The sequence below is a fragment of the Mus caroli genome, unplaced genomic scaffold (assembly GCF_978045245.1).
Source record: "Mus caroli unplaced genomic scaffold, Mus_caroli_1 scaffold_16, whole genome shotgun sequence".
Taxonomy (NCBI): domain Eukaryota; kingdom Metazoa; phylum Chordata; class Mammalia; order Rodentia; family Muridae; genus Mus; species Mus caroli.
This window is the reverse complement of record NW_028227271.1, coordinates 60,204,251-60,220,215: the sequence shown is the minus strand read 5'-3', so window position 1 is coordinate 60,220,215 and position 15,965 is coordinate 60,204,251. Positions and strand designations below refer to the sequence as shown.

Here is a 15,965-nt window from a genome sequence, read left to right as displayed (position 1 = left end):
CCTGGGAGACAGACACAAACTGGAAATCTTTGACACTATCAGCCAGTCCCACCTCTTTCTCTGACTCCAATCACTCATCAATGCACAAGGCATTGTTGTCTTTTGTCTTCTGAAAGCAGCAATCCAGTGAACACACACAGAAATTTGTTTTTCCCTCTGAATCATTCACAGAAAAAAAGTTCATGTATTTTTCTGAATCAGTACAAAAATCTGAACTAAATATCCTAGGGAACAGAGGTATGAATCAAACTCTTATGACTTCCTCAGCAGATGAGCAAGATGATCTCTGGCAATTAATTAAAATGACCCCAGGTCCCATGAAACCAGAACCTAATAAATGATTTGCAATTAATTGAGCTGTGTGCTAAGAATTTTGAATCTCCATTATTTTACATGATTATTTTTGCAATTCAGTTCTCCTGTTTGCTTATTTCCCTAGGACGTAGATTGGTGTGAAGGACTCCTGTCTGCTTTGTGACAACGTTATTTTCCCAAATCAGGACTCTAAATGCAAGACTCCAGTTTGGAGCCAAAAGACATGGTGGGGTGGACTCCAAGGTTACTTGTGATGTCTGGCAACAATATCACTGTAGCAGCTTGTGTTCTCATGCTAATTGTGTTACCCAAAAAACCTGTTTGCAGTGTCCCACACATAGGGTAAAGGAAGTCTGCCTCCAGTTGCGTCGGATTGGGAAATAAAGTTGCCAAGCACCAATAGCTGAACAGGAAGACAGTCAGGACTCCTAGATTTCTCATACAAAAGATGAAGGGAGAATAAGGAGAAAATCGCTTAATGGATGCAGAAACATCAGACTTACATAACAATGCAGGAAAGTGGCCCCAGGGGCCACTCCCTCAATTTGGTCTAGGGTAACAAAGGTAAAATATAGATTTAGAAAGTGTTACCTCAGGAATACCAGAGGAGAATGTGTGTTAGCCAAGGGGAGGTTCAGAAAGTGTCCAATCATTGAGCTAGTAAGGTATACTAAAAGTAAAACTCTCTGTGTGTGTGTCTTTTTTTTTCTTGAATCCAGGGAACTCTAAAAGTGTGATCAGCTGCCAGGAACTCAGAGCAGATTAATAATTCCCCACTACACATCATCTATCCAAATAGCCCACAAGCAATATCTATAGCAAGTACATGCCTTAGCTCAATAAATATATTAATTTTATCATTATCTGTAAGGAAAAATAACAACTCTACTGGAGTCAAGAGTGTTGGTTCTACAGTCACTCTGTCCCCTGCAGAGGAGTTGTATGTTCCTGTTCACAGCTTCTATGAGCTCATTTCCCCTTTCCTCATCAACAAAATGGAAACATTAACACTTTTCTCACAGATCTCAGTGGGTAACAGGATAAATATTCCAAAATATGAAAGAATTTTATTAACTTAAGAGAGCTCAACAATCAACTATTCCTAAAACACTCTTGGATTCTGAAGTTGTATTAAAAAATAGTTCTTTAGGTTGACTCTGTGTGTGTGTGTGTGTGTGTGTGTGTGTGTGTGTGTGTGTGTGTGTGTGTGTGTGTGTGTGTTGATCTCTTAAATGTCCCTAAAGAGCAGAAGTGATTCCTTATATGCCCACTGACAGTGGACTAGATATGTTCTCCATCCTGAACACTGTTTCTTCAAGCATCCTATTCTCATTCTCTCCTGGATCACAAATGTTTTTATGCTGTGCTAACTAAGGTCCATCTTTGAAAGAAAGAAGGAAAACAGAAGCTGGTAAGTTCCTCTCTAGTAATTCCATGATTTCTCTACTCTCCTTTCTACAAAAACATAAAAATGTATCCATGACTATACACACCTAAACTGCCTTTCCAACAATGGAAAAACAAGCTCAAACAGTGCACATGCCACAAAGTAGCAGAGGTGTCTCTCTCTCTCTCTCTCTCTCTCTCTCTCTCTCTCTCTCTCTCTCTCTCTCTCTCTCTCTCTCTCTCTCCAACACATTGCATACTGGAAAAGTGTGTGTGTGTGTGTGTGTGTGTGTGTGTGTGTGTGTGTGTGCGCGCGCGCACGCGCGCGCAGTGCCTACACAAACCTGAAAGGAAAGTTTCTGACCTCTAGAGCTGACATTACAAAGGGCTGTGAGCCACCTGATGAGGGTGCTGGGGACCAGACTCTGGAAGAGTAGCCAACATTCTTTACTATGAAGCCATCCTTCCAGGCCCCAGTCTTTTTTAATTTTGAGAGCAGCATAAAAATATGCATCCCTTCTATCAATTCTTGATCTTAGAGCCATTGGAGTTCTTTTTCGGAAATTCCCCCCCTGTGCCAACCCCACAGTCACAAACTCTGAACCATAATTGATCCTATCTGAAAGAACTGCAGGGACAAAAATGGAGAAGAGTCTGAAGAAAAGGAGTTCCAGCAATAGGCCCAAAGTGGGATCCAGCTCAGGGGGGTGGGGGGTGTCCCAAGGCCTGACACTATTACTGAGGCTATGGTGTGCCCACAAAAAGGAACCTATCATAACTGCCCTCCGAAAGATCCAACAAACAGCTGAAAGAGTCAGATGCAAATATTTGCACCCAACCAATGGACAGAAGCAGCTGACCCCTGTTGTTGAGTTAGGAAAGGCTGAAAGAAGCTGAGGAGAAGGGTGATCCTGTAGGAGAACCAGCAGTCTCAATTAACCTGGACCTCCAAGATCTCTCAAACACTGGACCACGAAACAAGCAGCATACACCAGCTGATATGGGGCCCCCAACACACATACAGTAGAAGACTGCTGAGTCTGTGTTCATTCAGAGATGGTGCACCTAATCCTCAAGAGACTGGAGGCCATAGGGAATTTAGAGATCAGGTGGGGTGGAGGGTGGGGACATCCATGTGGAGACAGGGGTGTTAAGGAGGAGGTGTGGGATGTGGAGCAGTTGGAGGGTGGATGGGGATGGTAGGGAATGGAATATAGAGTATAAAAAATTAATTGATTAAAAAATAAAAACGAATATTTGGGGGTTGTTTCTAATGTGGTCAGTGGAAGCTTAGCCACCAGAAGTATTCCACCAGAAAATGAATGTAGTTTGACATTGGGTTTCATTTGTCCCTGTTTGATTGCTCTTCCCAGGTGTTTTAATTGGTCAAATACCTCAGGGGGGAGGATGTATGAGATGTGGAGCAGTCAAAGGATGGACCAGGAGGGGGATAAAATCTGGAATGTAAAAATAAATAAATAAATAAATAAATAAGAAAATATGCATTTCAACCATTTTAGTTTTAGTTTATACCTATCTTGAAACGTAATATCTCTGCAACATCACTTAGTATTTTTGGTATGAATCGTGATGAGAATTATCTCCCCAATTTTTTCAAAGGTAAAGGAGAATTTTATATTATTATATAAGATTTCACTTTAAAAATGTATATACAAATTGTTCCACTGCTATAGATTAAACAGAAATAAAAGATAAGAGATATACCAACAAACATTCACATAAAACTTATACTCTAATGTTTATAGCAGAATTATTAATTACAATTAAAAAATTTAAAAATGGATAGATCTGATGTGATATGTGTACTATGAAATATTTTTCAGTCGTAAAAAAATTAAAAATGATACAATCTGCAATTTGTCACCTTATGACTATTGTCCTAGATGTCTCAAGTTGTACCCAAACAACTGTATGTTTCATTCATATAAAATATTCAAAATAGGTAACTATATAGGAGTATCAGCAGATTAATCTTGGGCAAGGCCTTAGACAGGTGGACTTTAGGAGTCTATTAAGAAGAAAACCATCAGCCAAATTCAAGTTTGGTGGTTTGTTGTTTTTGTTGTTGTTGTTGTTTAAGATATCTGATCTATTCTTCAAAACTATGAAGCTAAGGGAAGGCAAAAAAACCCTTACATCACAGAAGAGCTTAAGTAAATGCAACTGATTAAACATAGTGTGATACCTTAGATAGGATATTGGAACAGGAAAGAAAACATATGGGTGGAGCAGTTAATGAAAGTTCAACCAGTCAACATTGGTGAATGAGGCACGCTAAGGTAAAGGATCAGCGATAGAGACACATTTATGCAGGGTGTGTAGCAACTCTGCATTGTCTTTCTAATTTCAATAAATTAACAGTATCCCCCAAACAAAAAGAAAGTAACATGCAAATGTTAGTTAATAGTTTGAAGTTCTATAATAATAGATATTTCTAAAAGCTAGAGGATCTCAGTTAGCCTTATCTCTCTAGGCACACACACATGCTCCGGAACTTCTTTCCACTCCAGAAAGTACAGCTGTAGCTATAATGTTACTGGTCAGATACAGCATATTAAATTCCCATGATAGAAAATTCCTGGACCAGATCTTTATCCAAGACAATGTGTTTTAAAAGATAAATTCAAAATCTCTCATGAGGACTACTTAACACTTCTTCCGTGTATTTAAATACAGTTAAAGAGTTAAAGAGATGGCTCAGTCACTAAAGCATTTGCTATGAAAGCATAAAGCATTCATATTTATAATTAAGGAGCTAGATGCAACAGTTTGCTTCTGGTGCTTGGGAAGCAGAGAAGGAGGAATCCTGTCTTTCATTGGTCAGTCTATCTAGCCAATGGATGAGGTCCAGGTTCATTATGAGACCTTCTTTCAAAGAAATAAGGTGGAAAGAGACTAAAGTAGCTAGCATGGGTCTCTGATCTACACACACACACACACACACACACACACACACACACACACACACACACACACATGTCCACACATCATTGCAAAGGAGACAGTCCTTGATAGAGGACAGAGACTTATCAAATCTAGATCCTGCCTGCCCATTTTCAACATCTCTACTAGCATGCTCTCTCATGAAATACTGTGTCCTAACCCTGGCAAGTATAATTTCTTTTGTTCATCTTTCATATACTCAGAGTCTGCCTGCTTACATGTTGACTACAGGGCTTCCACGGAGTGTGAATTTTCAGAGCTTGACTCTACTTGCATCTGTAACTCCTTTGGCAGCTGTGTCTCTCCTGCCCTAAAAAAGGGAGGCCAAACATGCCATTGAGTGTGACATCTCTTTGTCCTCAAACAATGGCTTTTGAAATGTTTCCCACCCCTTGATAGCGACAAGTGAACTCCACTTCTGTTAAACAGCCTGCAGCAGGAACTTGTCCACTGTACTCTGCTTACTTTGTCACACACCAAATCTCAATAGGACCACTCTTTCCAACTCACTTCACCTTAGTATTTTTTTTTTAAAATACATATCTTCTGTCGTGGTGTTGCTTACATTTAGGATATCTACAAAGTGTGGACTAAGAACATTATTGTTTTCAAATGCAACCAGAGACTGAACTTGTTAAACATGTAAAATTTTGCACTTAAAGAAAATCAATTAGTTATTATAGATATGTGAAAAGATTATGTCTGCTAAAACTATACACATTCATTGTGTTGTTGGAATGCTATGATCTCTCTTCTAGCTATCTATCTATTAGTTTTTTGAGACAGGGTTTCTCTAGTAACAACCTTGGCTGTCCCAGAATTCATTCTGTAGACAAGGCTGGCCTCTAATTCACAGAAATCCACCTGCGTCTGTCTCCAAAGAGATGGAATTAAAGGCATGCTGAAGGGCCTTAACCACTTCACTTGTGATAAGAAACATGCAACATTAATGTGGTCTCTGGTATAGAGTAAATCTTGCATGGCTTCTGCAATTTTGAGTATCATATTCACACAGTTATGCTACCACATTTGGTGCTGGAAGATATTATTGTCCTACTTTACAGATGGTCTATGAGAAAGGCTGGGATAATTTCTTACTGCTAAGGAGATGCAATTAGAACTATGTCTCCTAGTGCTTCTCACAGACACCTTTGAAAGCCTGTGATAAGAGCCTTAGCTGACCTGTTTCCAGCCACCATTGAAGGCTCCTGCCTGCATCCCATTCAGGATATTCAATAGTCTCTCTATGGCAGTACTCTTTTATTGGTGAAGTTTCTCATAAAGTCCCCAGGAGTACCTAAGGTAGACTCCTGGAAATACAGGGGTTTTTAAATCCTTAAGGACATTGTCTTAGTTGGGGTTTCTATTCCTGCACAAACATCATGACCAAGAAGCAGTTGGGGAGGAAAGGGTTTATTCAGCTTACATTTCCACATAGCTGTTCATCACTGAAAGAAGTCAGGACTGGAACTCAAGCAGATCAGGGAGCAGGAGCTGATGCAGAGGCCATGGAAGGATGTTCTTTACTGGTTTGCTTCCCCTGGCTTGCTCAGCCTGCTCTCTTATAGAACCCAAGACTACCAGGCCAGAGATGGCACCACCCACAAGGGGCCTTTCCCCCTTGATCACTAATTGAGAAAATGCCTTACAGTTGGATCTCATGGAGGCATTTCCTCAACTGAAGCTCCTTTCTCTGTGATAATTTCAGCTGTGTCAAGTTGACACAAAACTAGCCAGTACAGACATCCTTCAACAAATGAAAGTATGCAGATGATGGATAAATATCATTTAGGGCAGATAATTCTGGAATGCAGAATTTGAGTCCAGTTGCTTAATTGAGAGCCATCTCAATCAAATTCCAATTTTGTTCTTTCCTTATGTGTCATATTTTGCTCTGCTCCTTCCATCCTGCTTTCTGAGTTCAAATTCCAAATTAACAAGCTGACTGAAAGACAGGCTCAGCCTACATCTTGGGAAAGAGAGACTTGGCTGAGAAAGGGGACAGTAGGGTCACTTTGCTCTGTTTCCATTGTTGTTTGCACTGCGTTTCTTTCTGTTTCTCCATAGGTCACCAAGATGCTCGCAGTGGTTGTAATTCTGTTTGCCCTTTTATGGATGCCCTACAGGACTCTTGTGGTTGTCAACTCATTTCTCTCCAGCCCTTTCCAGGAAAATTGGTTCTTGCTCTTTTGCAGAATTTGCATTTATCTCAACAGTGCCATCAACCCAGTGATTTACAACCTCATGTCTCAGAAATTTCGTGCAGCCTTCAGGAAGCTCTGCAATTGCAAGCAGAAGCCCACAGAAAAAGCTGCTAACTACAGTGTGGCCCTAAATTACAGTGTCATCAAGGAGTCAGACCGCTTCAGCACAGAGCTAGAAGATATCACCGTCACGGATACCTATGTGTCAACCACAAAAGTGTCCTTTGATGACACCTGCTTGGCCTCTGAGGTAACCTTTAGTCAGAGCTGATTCATGAATGAGAGAAAAATGAATCATGGTAATATGTTGAATCTGCATTGTTATCCAAGACAATACTTGTACTGGAGACATTGCAGGGAGGCTTGGCTTTGCTCTTAGAAAGCTTGGCCCTGCATACTTTAACCCATGACACTGGTTTTTCACTTTCCTTCTTTCCAAACTAGAATCGCAAAAAGAGAGTCTAACTCTGCAGGAGATAAATGATGAAAAGTAAAAGACTGTTTGCTTTATTTAATTTGGGAAGTCATTCTCTTTCATGCAGTAAAGACATTTCCATGAAGACTAGATACCATTTTAAATTCCATACAGCTTTATTAAATGTGATTTCACACACACACACACATTGCAAATACCTACACATTTGGTAACTTGGCAATATGCAATTTTTAAATGTTTTGATTTCATATTTCATTTACCAAAGTACAGTGCTATTTCATGAATAACTGAAATAAATTTTAAAAAGAACAAACTAGAAACTCAAAATACCCCCCAAATTTTAGAGACATGTGGATTTGATGACAAAGCAAACCTATGTTTTACCAACTCTTCAGGCTTCCTAAATAAAGGATGGGGTAAAGATGTATCCAGTTCAAATAGCTGTGAAGATGCCAGCTATCATATAGTGAATACTCAAATGTATAAAAAAATACCAGACCAAGTGTTTAAAACATGGTTTCACCATTTTCTCAAAACCTTTAAGGTTGAAATTCCCTTGGAACACTCTTGTTCTTAACTCTTGAGCTATGTCAAGTAACTCCTTCCTGCTGAAACATGCTTCAAAGTCGGAAACAGTTTCTGACGTATTGTTCTTACTTGAAACCAGCCAAATTCTGACTATTTTGTCTCAAGGTGAAGATGCCCAACTCTAATTTAGACTTTAACTTGCATGCACTTATCTTTCATTGCTCCCCCTGGTCATTTTTCAGATTCATTTTATTTCAAGTACTCAGAATATTTTGCTTATAGTCTAACTCAAAGCACCACAAGTCTGCTGACTTTATTTTAAAACTGATTTCCTACTATTATCACTACCTTATCTTTACATGTTGAACTTTGAACTAGTGTCCCAGTTATTATTAGACAGGTCTGAATGTGCATCTACCCAAAAGGCTTACAGTTCCTCTTCAATTAACTCAGACACTGGGATGCATCAAATCAGATATTAAAGAATATAAGTTGACCTTGGTGATAGCTTCATTGTCGTCAATTTTTAATTGTTAGGTCAAAATGTCATATTTTTAAGTACCCCATAATACTTTATCCAGCCTATATCTTTAGTTCATAGATCTTCTTTGAAATGTAATTGATAATGATAATTAACCCATCACATCTTCTTAATAAAGAACACTACTCTTTATGGAAAACACTGTCAAACAGGACCCATTCTAAATACGCTTGTATGAAATTATTCTTCATCTACTCCAGGAAGACATTTCTTCTGCCTGCTACCATATTAGTAATACAATGTAACAAAATAGATACAGAAAGTATCAGAAGCCTATTCCCATGACACTAAGTGATCTATTTTAATTACATTTACATTATGAATTTATTATCATTATTATTATTATTATTGGATAGGACACTAGTATAAGCAAACCTTAAATAACATAAGTATGTGTTTAGGCACATACAAATACCTAGATGTGTATAAATTTATGTACAAAGAGAATTGGAATATATTAGAACTCTTATATTAGGAGAGGGAAATAATATCATTGAACATCTGCTATGTCTTCCACATACTGGTGGATACTTAAGTACCATAATCTCCACTACCATGTCTTGAGAAGTATCCATGGTATTTTCCTAAACAGTGTGGTGACCACAGAGATGTTTCTTTTTTCTTTTGTAAAGTTGACAATTAAATTCTTGTGATCTAATGGCTACACACACACACACACACACACACACACACACACACACACACACGTTACAATATCAGATAATGAAAACAACATGTTTTATAAATATATACAAGACAAAAATACACGTTTCTGACCTTTGGAAGTTTAGTAATAGCCTTAGTTTTCCCCTTTAAGTTTTTGAAAAGTTGCTTGGTAGTTTTACTTTTTGACCATATGATAAATTCAAAAGAATGTGGTTCATAATGTTTCAACTTTAAAGAAAATGCCATTATAAAATCAAATATTCCTATGTAATGCATAACAGATAGCTGAATTTACACAAAGGAGGTATAACTTTCTGAAATATTCAATATTATGATACATTAACTCATAAAATATTTCCATTGATAATCAAAACCATATATCATCAAATAGATACTAAAAGACTAAATTAAAATTGCTGGTATAGTGAAATAATGTTACCACTAACTCCCTTAATAATGCTTCTAGAGTTATTATATTACTCCCAATTTTATTCATTGCTGAGGGACTTCAGGCAGGAAAGTGGGCAAAAGTGAATGAATAATACAAGCAAATATAAATCCATGTATCCATGGTATTTTCCTAGGGTTTCTTCCTCGGTCTGGTTAATATATTTTTAAAGTTTAACATAGATCTCAAGTATTCTACATCCTGAAGATAAATAGAAAAAACTCAAATTCTATAAGCATTTTTAAGTAGATGAAAAGCATAGAACCATGCATATATCTTTATAATCTACCAAAAGTGATGGGTAATTTGTGCTAAAATTTAGTAAATCCATGTAAAAGAAAATGTAGTAAAATCTAACTAGGCTTTAAGTAGATGGCGGAGTTGCTTTATGCAGAGTATATGTCTTAGGAAAGCAAGAGCTACACTGTTCTGCTCTCTTCTTTAAAAAAGTAAAACCCCTACTGATAGCATATAAAGTACTTTAAATCTATAAAAATTATGATGGGAAAAATTAACTTTTATGAGGAAAATAAATTATTAACCCATAATTTATAAATTTTACAAATAAAATATTCAATATTATTTTTATGTCAATTCAACTTCTAGAGAATATAAATTTTGTATATGAAGTCAGAAAACCATATGTGAGTGAGAAAACACATCCCAAATATTTGGAAACACTCTGGCTATGAAGGCACAAAAATGAGACTTTGAAGCAATTCATTTTGAATTTCTTCAGTTGGTAACAAATAAATATCCAGGAAAACATTGAACTGATTAATCTCAGTCTGGTAGAACTCTCTATGGATAATGTTGTCTCTCTATTGATAATGCACTATATATAGGAAAACAGTACACAAATTTTAATTTTTTATAAAAATCCCTCTTAAATAAAAGAAAAATTGGTCTGTTGCTTCTAAAATTCCTATTTAGCTTTGTCATGATTTATATAGTAGGAATCATATAGAGATGCGTTATTTAATATGGATGGTTTTTTTTCAGAGTATAAAGTAGAGGCTTGACATTTCACAAGCTTCAGTCAGAAACTAGAAAAGAAACATTAAATATATGTAAAACCATTGCTAAAATTTTATGAGACAAATGGATATTTCTATTTTTACAAAACTCAACCAAATGAAAGAAAGCAGGTATGCATGATATAACTTCAAGATGTTATACTCTTAAACTCTTAGTCAATGTTTAGAATACAAATTAGAATCATAAAAATTATAGCACAAAGCAGTTTTTAATAGTCTACTTGAAAATATCTAAGATGACTTAATAAAAGAATTATTTATATAATCTATTTTAATGGACTATGATTAGAAATAACTGTTTTAATTTTTTATTTTTACTTACCACAGAACTAAAGAAGGCCATAAAGAACCCTATAATGTTCTTCATGTGTATTTATTTCATAATTATGATCTCAAATAATTCAGCAACAGATGTCTTCAGGCAAGTTACATACTGGGAAGCAGTTCACTATTAAGATTTTCAGCAACTTACGGATTACATCAAGTGACAAGTTTAACCTATGGTGTGCTTAATTCAAAACTCAAATAATCTTCTTTGACAAGAGTGATCATGGATGTGTGTACTCAATGTTGTCATGTCAAAAACATGTAAATAGCATTCTTTTACACCAAGCAAATTCATGCTAACCAAATAAAATATGTTTATCTCATATTTTAAGAATTATATCTAGAAAACTGAAAAAGGCTGAAACATGTAATACCAGTTAAGATGATACATTGTCTAAAACTATCGAATCTGGATGTATCAAGACAAGAATTTATTGACCAATAAACCACATAGTCTAATAATGACTGTAAGGCTCGATGGAGGTTCACACTGTAGAGTCCCAACTGGAATAATGGGAATGTGAAGCATGTTGACAGTTATGCTAAGAGAATGGGATAATCAGTACTGTTGGCTAGCATCATTGCAAACCTGCAAGTGACTCTTTCTTTATAGAAAAATGAACTCAGTTCTTGTGCATATGGCTATTCTTTGACTGCCAAACAGGAGCGAATATGAACTTCTTCAAGAACATCTTGGACTGGTATTACTAAAGTGAAATCTTTTTAAAAATTCAATATGACTCAGAATAGAATGGTTTCAACTGACCAAAGGTCTTCCTTCAGAAGTCAGTAAGCACATTGTGGTACTGAAATGATACAGGATTTTACAATAAGGAAGCAAAATTTAATCCCTAGCCATGAGGACAAGCCACTCCTGGTTTGATATATACAAAAATTACTGTCATGTCTTTTATTAATATGTCTCAAAAAATTGTCATTTGCTGGATGACTCTGAACACATCCTGAAAAATCAATTTGTTCTGAGCCTCTACATATATGCTTCAAGACCCTTGAATAACCAATAACTCTAAATAGGCAAATAAACAGAAAACCCCATGTAGGACAAGCTCATTTCATGTTTGTATCCCACAAATTAAACTAAGATGATGAGCCTGACATTGACTTTCTGTTGAATGAGTGAATGAATGAATGAATGAATGAATAAGTAAATTGATGAATCTCCAACTAAGAAATATAACCTAAAACCTTTGTGACTCCTGATTTTCCCATAGATTTCTTTACTATTATAAAACTTTATTGTTTGTTTTAATCATCTTAAACCATTCTCCTGGCTCATTAAAATGTACTATATTGTGTCAGATAGTGGTCACAACCATCCCTGTGTATATATTGTGAGTGCAAATTCAATAGTACTCTAACATATCTCACCTAATTTAATAATGATCAAGATTATCACATGTACTTTCAGAGAATGACAACATATTATCACTGACATGTGAATAGAATATGCAGAGTACATGGTAGCAAGAGAAGTTGTATAATTTCAGACTACAAACATTAGAATTCCTCATAGGGAAAAGAATATCAAGGGGTGATAGAGTAATTAGAACAACCTGTTAGGGAAGCTTGAAAGTTCGTTTAAGATTAGACTTGGTTTAGATAGTTAGGAAAAGCCAACTGATGTAAGAAAAGCAAGATGAGGAGGTATAGGGTGAAAAGAAACAACTCCACGTGTTATGGTTATGTGTCCAGTACAGTATGATTCATCAGGGATTGATTAAGGCAAGCAACTAGGAGAAAGGAAAAGAAGGGAGGTAAAGTACTTCCTAGTGCTTATATTTGATGAGGAAATATTCATCCAGATACAGTAAATAGATGTGTATATTAGTAAGCTGTCTTGTATTTTCTGAACATTGTGAATTTCACTTAGCTATAAAAATATAGAATGCTATATGTCTCCTAAGTGTTATAATTCTGTAAGTATCCTAAAGTCATAATTTTCCAAGTAAAAACTATGCTGTATATGTATATATCTTTTCTATATTACATTGTCATTGTATATGGGGCATATTTATTTATGTATATATGATTCAGAGGTCCATAATAGCCATGAAGTTATCCAGTTATGCTAACCATAGAGATCCAAGATAGCTCATAGGTCCTTCATAAGCCTAAGCATCCATATTAAATGTGAAACTGATAATCAGTGAACTCCTTAGCTTCTAATTCCTTCTACCTGTTGACTTGCATGTTGCTTCTATTGTGCTCCTGAATGATTGATTTCCTACAACATGCCTCCCTCTGAATGGTTTGGTTTCCTTCCACCAATTGTAGAAAGCTGTATGCTGACTCATCTCATTGCTGGGAGATTAACCATTGTGTCCATGTGGACAAAGAATCTTCTTTAAGAAATTGTGATATTATGTGTTCTCTCTGCAGTGTGAAACTGTTTTTGTATGTGTATGTATGAGCAATAAAGTATCAAACTGAAAGAGCCAGTCCTTTGGTTTCTTTTCTTTGAAATCATCCTATTTTGGTATACCTGGACTCTAAACTATATGCTCCAAGCATTTTATTTTGATACATAGTTACCTAGCATATACCACTGTTTTTTTTCCAAGTAATTACAAATAATACACAAGTACTTTTCATCTTTAGTGAGACATTAATGTGTATTGGTAGAAAAATGGTTAACTTGTCATATTGTCCATGATTACACTGGCACTAATAAGTTTATTTAAAATTAATATTAGCTGAGACAAAAATCACAGTTAAGAAATGGCTGAAATTTTGTTTAAAGTAATTGCTTCAAATATTTCTTATTGTCTCTTTTTCAATAATAACAAAGTATACTCAATAAAGTATACTCAATAAAGCAGATGACCCTGACACTCTTTCAATTTCAAATAATCTGAGACATGTCTGTAACTGGTTAAACAAAGGACATACTACCAAGAAACACATTAAAATGCATTTTGGCATAGAAAAGGAATTTTATGCTTCAGTAAATCTCAGATTTGTTAAATGACCCCCAATTGTTTCACAGCTGAACACAGAGGTTTAGTATGTGTGTGTGTGTGTGTGGGGGGGTGTACTTGAAGTACTATTACTTTCATAGGGCAAGAGAAGATTCATTTAGATGCCTCAAGATTATCAATCATAATACTATTCATCATTCAAAGAATACTTTCCTTATTCTGTGACAAGTAGCATCATAGGTTTTTTATAACTCCTCAATTTTTATAAGTCCTAAAATAGATTTTTATCAAGTTATGTATTGTTCTTTTCCAGATCTCCTGAAAATGACAATGAAGTAAAAAAAGTCCATGCTTTCTCCCCTAGATCCACCAAGGGCAGTAATTTGCTCAGTACCTAGGAAATAATATAATGGACCTTTCAAGAATCTTTGTAGGTCAATGAGAATGAATGGATTCACTTTTAAAAGTAGTTTCAGTAAAGACGAAACAGTACATATGACACATGCTAACTGCATGCAGGTTCCCCACAGAAACCATGAAGCTTGAGAACTCATCGATTACAAACAATATTCATTTATTCATAGTAATCTTAAAATAACTTAAGCTTCAATATATATATATATATATCCTATATATATATCCTCTGACATGAAAGCCATTTGCCTTTCCTATCCCTTCCTCAAATACACTTTCTGCTGGCACATTATGCCATTGTAAATCTGTAAATATCAGTGGTGGCAGCATCTTCTGGTGCCTTGTTCCCAACAGCATCGCGATTCTGTGATGTCATCCCAGCTGTGGTAGACAAGTCCACACACAGTACACTTCTTCCCCGTCCAGAAAAGTGAAGGAATGGCCTTTTTGTGCAGCACATTCTAAAAAGCTCTTGAAAACCTTTCAAATGAACATATGAGCAAAAATTTCAAGGGAGTTAAGACACCTGGGAAAAGCAATCAGACAGGAACAAATGAAACCCAGTGTTAAATTACATGAATTTTTCTGGTGGAATAATTCTGATGGCTAAGCTTCCACTGTCCACATTAGAAACAACCCCCAAATACTTGCCTTTATTTTTTTAATTGATTTATTTTTTATCCTCCATATTCCATTCCCTGTCACACTATCCACCCTCCAACTGCTCCATATCCCACACCTCCTTCCCAACCTGCCTGTCTCCACATGGATGCCTCCACCCCACCTGACCTCTAAACTCCCTTGGGCCTCCAGTCTCTTGAGGGTTAGGTGCATCATCTCTGAATGAACACAAACCCGGCAGTCCTCTACTGTATGTATGTTGGGGGCCTCATATCATCTGGTGTATGCTGCCTGTTTGGTGGTCCAGTGTTTGAGATATCTTGGGGGTCCAGATGAATTGAGACTCCTGGTCCTTCTGCAGGATCGCCCTTCTCCTCAGCTACTTTCAGCCTTCCCTAATTCAACACAGGGGTTAGCTGCTTCTGTCCATTGATTGCGTGCAAATATCTGCATCTGACTCTTTTAGCTGCTTATTGGGCTTTTAGAGGGGGGCAGTCAAGCCTCAGTAAAAGTGTGAGGCCTTGGGACTTCCCCTTAAGCAGGATTCCACTTTGCGCCTGTGTCTCTTTTTCTCAGGCTCCTCTCCATTTCCATCCCTTGAATTCTTTCAGATAGGAACAATTATGGGTCAGAGTTGTGACTGTGTGATGGCAGCCCATCCCTTACTTGATGTCCTGTCTTTCTGCTGGAGATAGGCTCTATAAGTTCCTCCTCCTTACTGTCATTTCATCTAAGGTCCCTCCCTTTGATTCCTGAGAGTCTCTCACCTCCCAGGTCTCTGGTGCATTCTGGGGGATCCCCCAAACTCCTATTTCCTGAGGTTGCCTGTTTATATTCCTTCTGCTGGCCTTCAGGGCTTCAGTCTTTCTCTCTCTCCCAGTAACAGATCAGATTCCCCTCTCCCAGTAACAGATCTGGTTACCCTTTCTTCCCTCCCCTCCTTCTTCCAATTTCCCTCCCAGGTCCCTCCCTCCCTCCCCACTTGTGATTGCTTCCTTCTCTCTCCCAAGTGGGACTGAGGCCCATTTGAGCACTTCAGCTTGTTGAGCTTTTTGAGATCTGTGGACTGTATCTTGGGTAATCCGTACTTTTTTTTTAAAGCTAATATCCACTTATTAGTGAGTACATACTATGCATGT

The 15,965-nt window shown here is 36.9% G+C and overlaps 1 protein-coding gene across 2 annotated transcripts in view; it reads left to right on the top strand.

Annotated features, from left to right (window-relative positions):
- Trhr (thyrotropin releasing hormone receptor) overlaps positions 1–13,271 on the top strand; it is a 50,818-nt gene extending 37,547 nt beyond the window's left edge. Inside the window, exons 3-4 of one of the 2 annotated variants that reach the window (XM_085831596.1) lie at positions 6,733–7,119; positions 11,466–13,271. In XM_085831596.1, coding sequence (XP_085687722.1) covers positions 6,733–7,119; positions 11,466–11,528 — 450 coding nt within the window. In that variant the 3' untranslated portion in view covers positions 11,529–13,271. Of the gene's footprint in view, positions 1–6,732; positions 7,120–10,852 lie in introns of both variants that reach the window. The other variant, XM_021183945.2, reaches the window with a different exon arrangement.
- Positions 13,272–15,965: the final 2,694 nt, after the last annotated feature.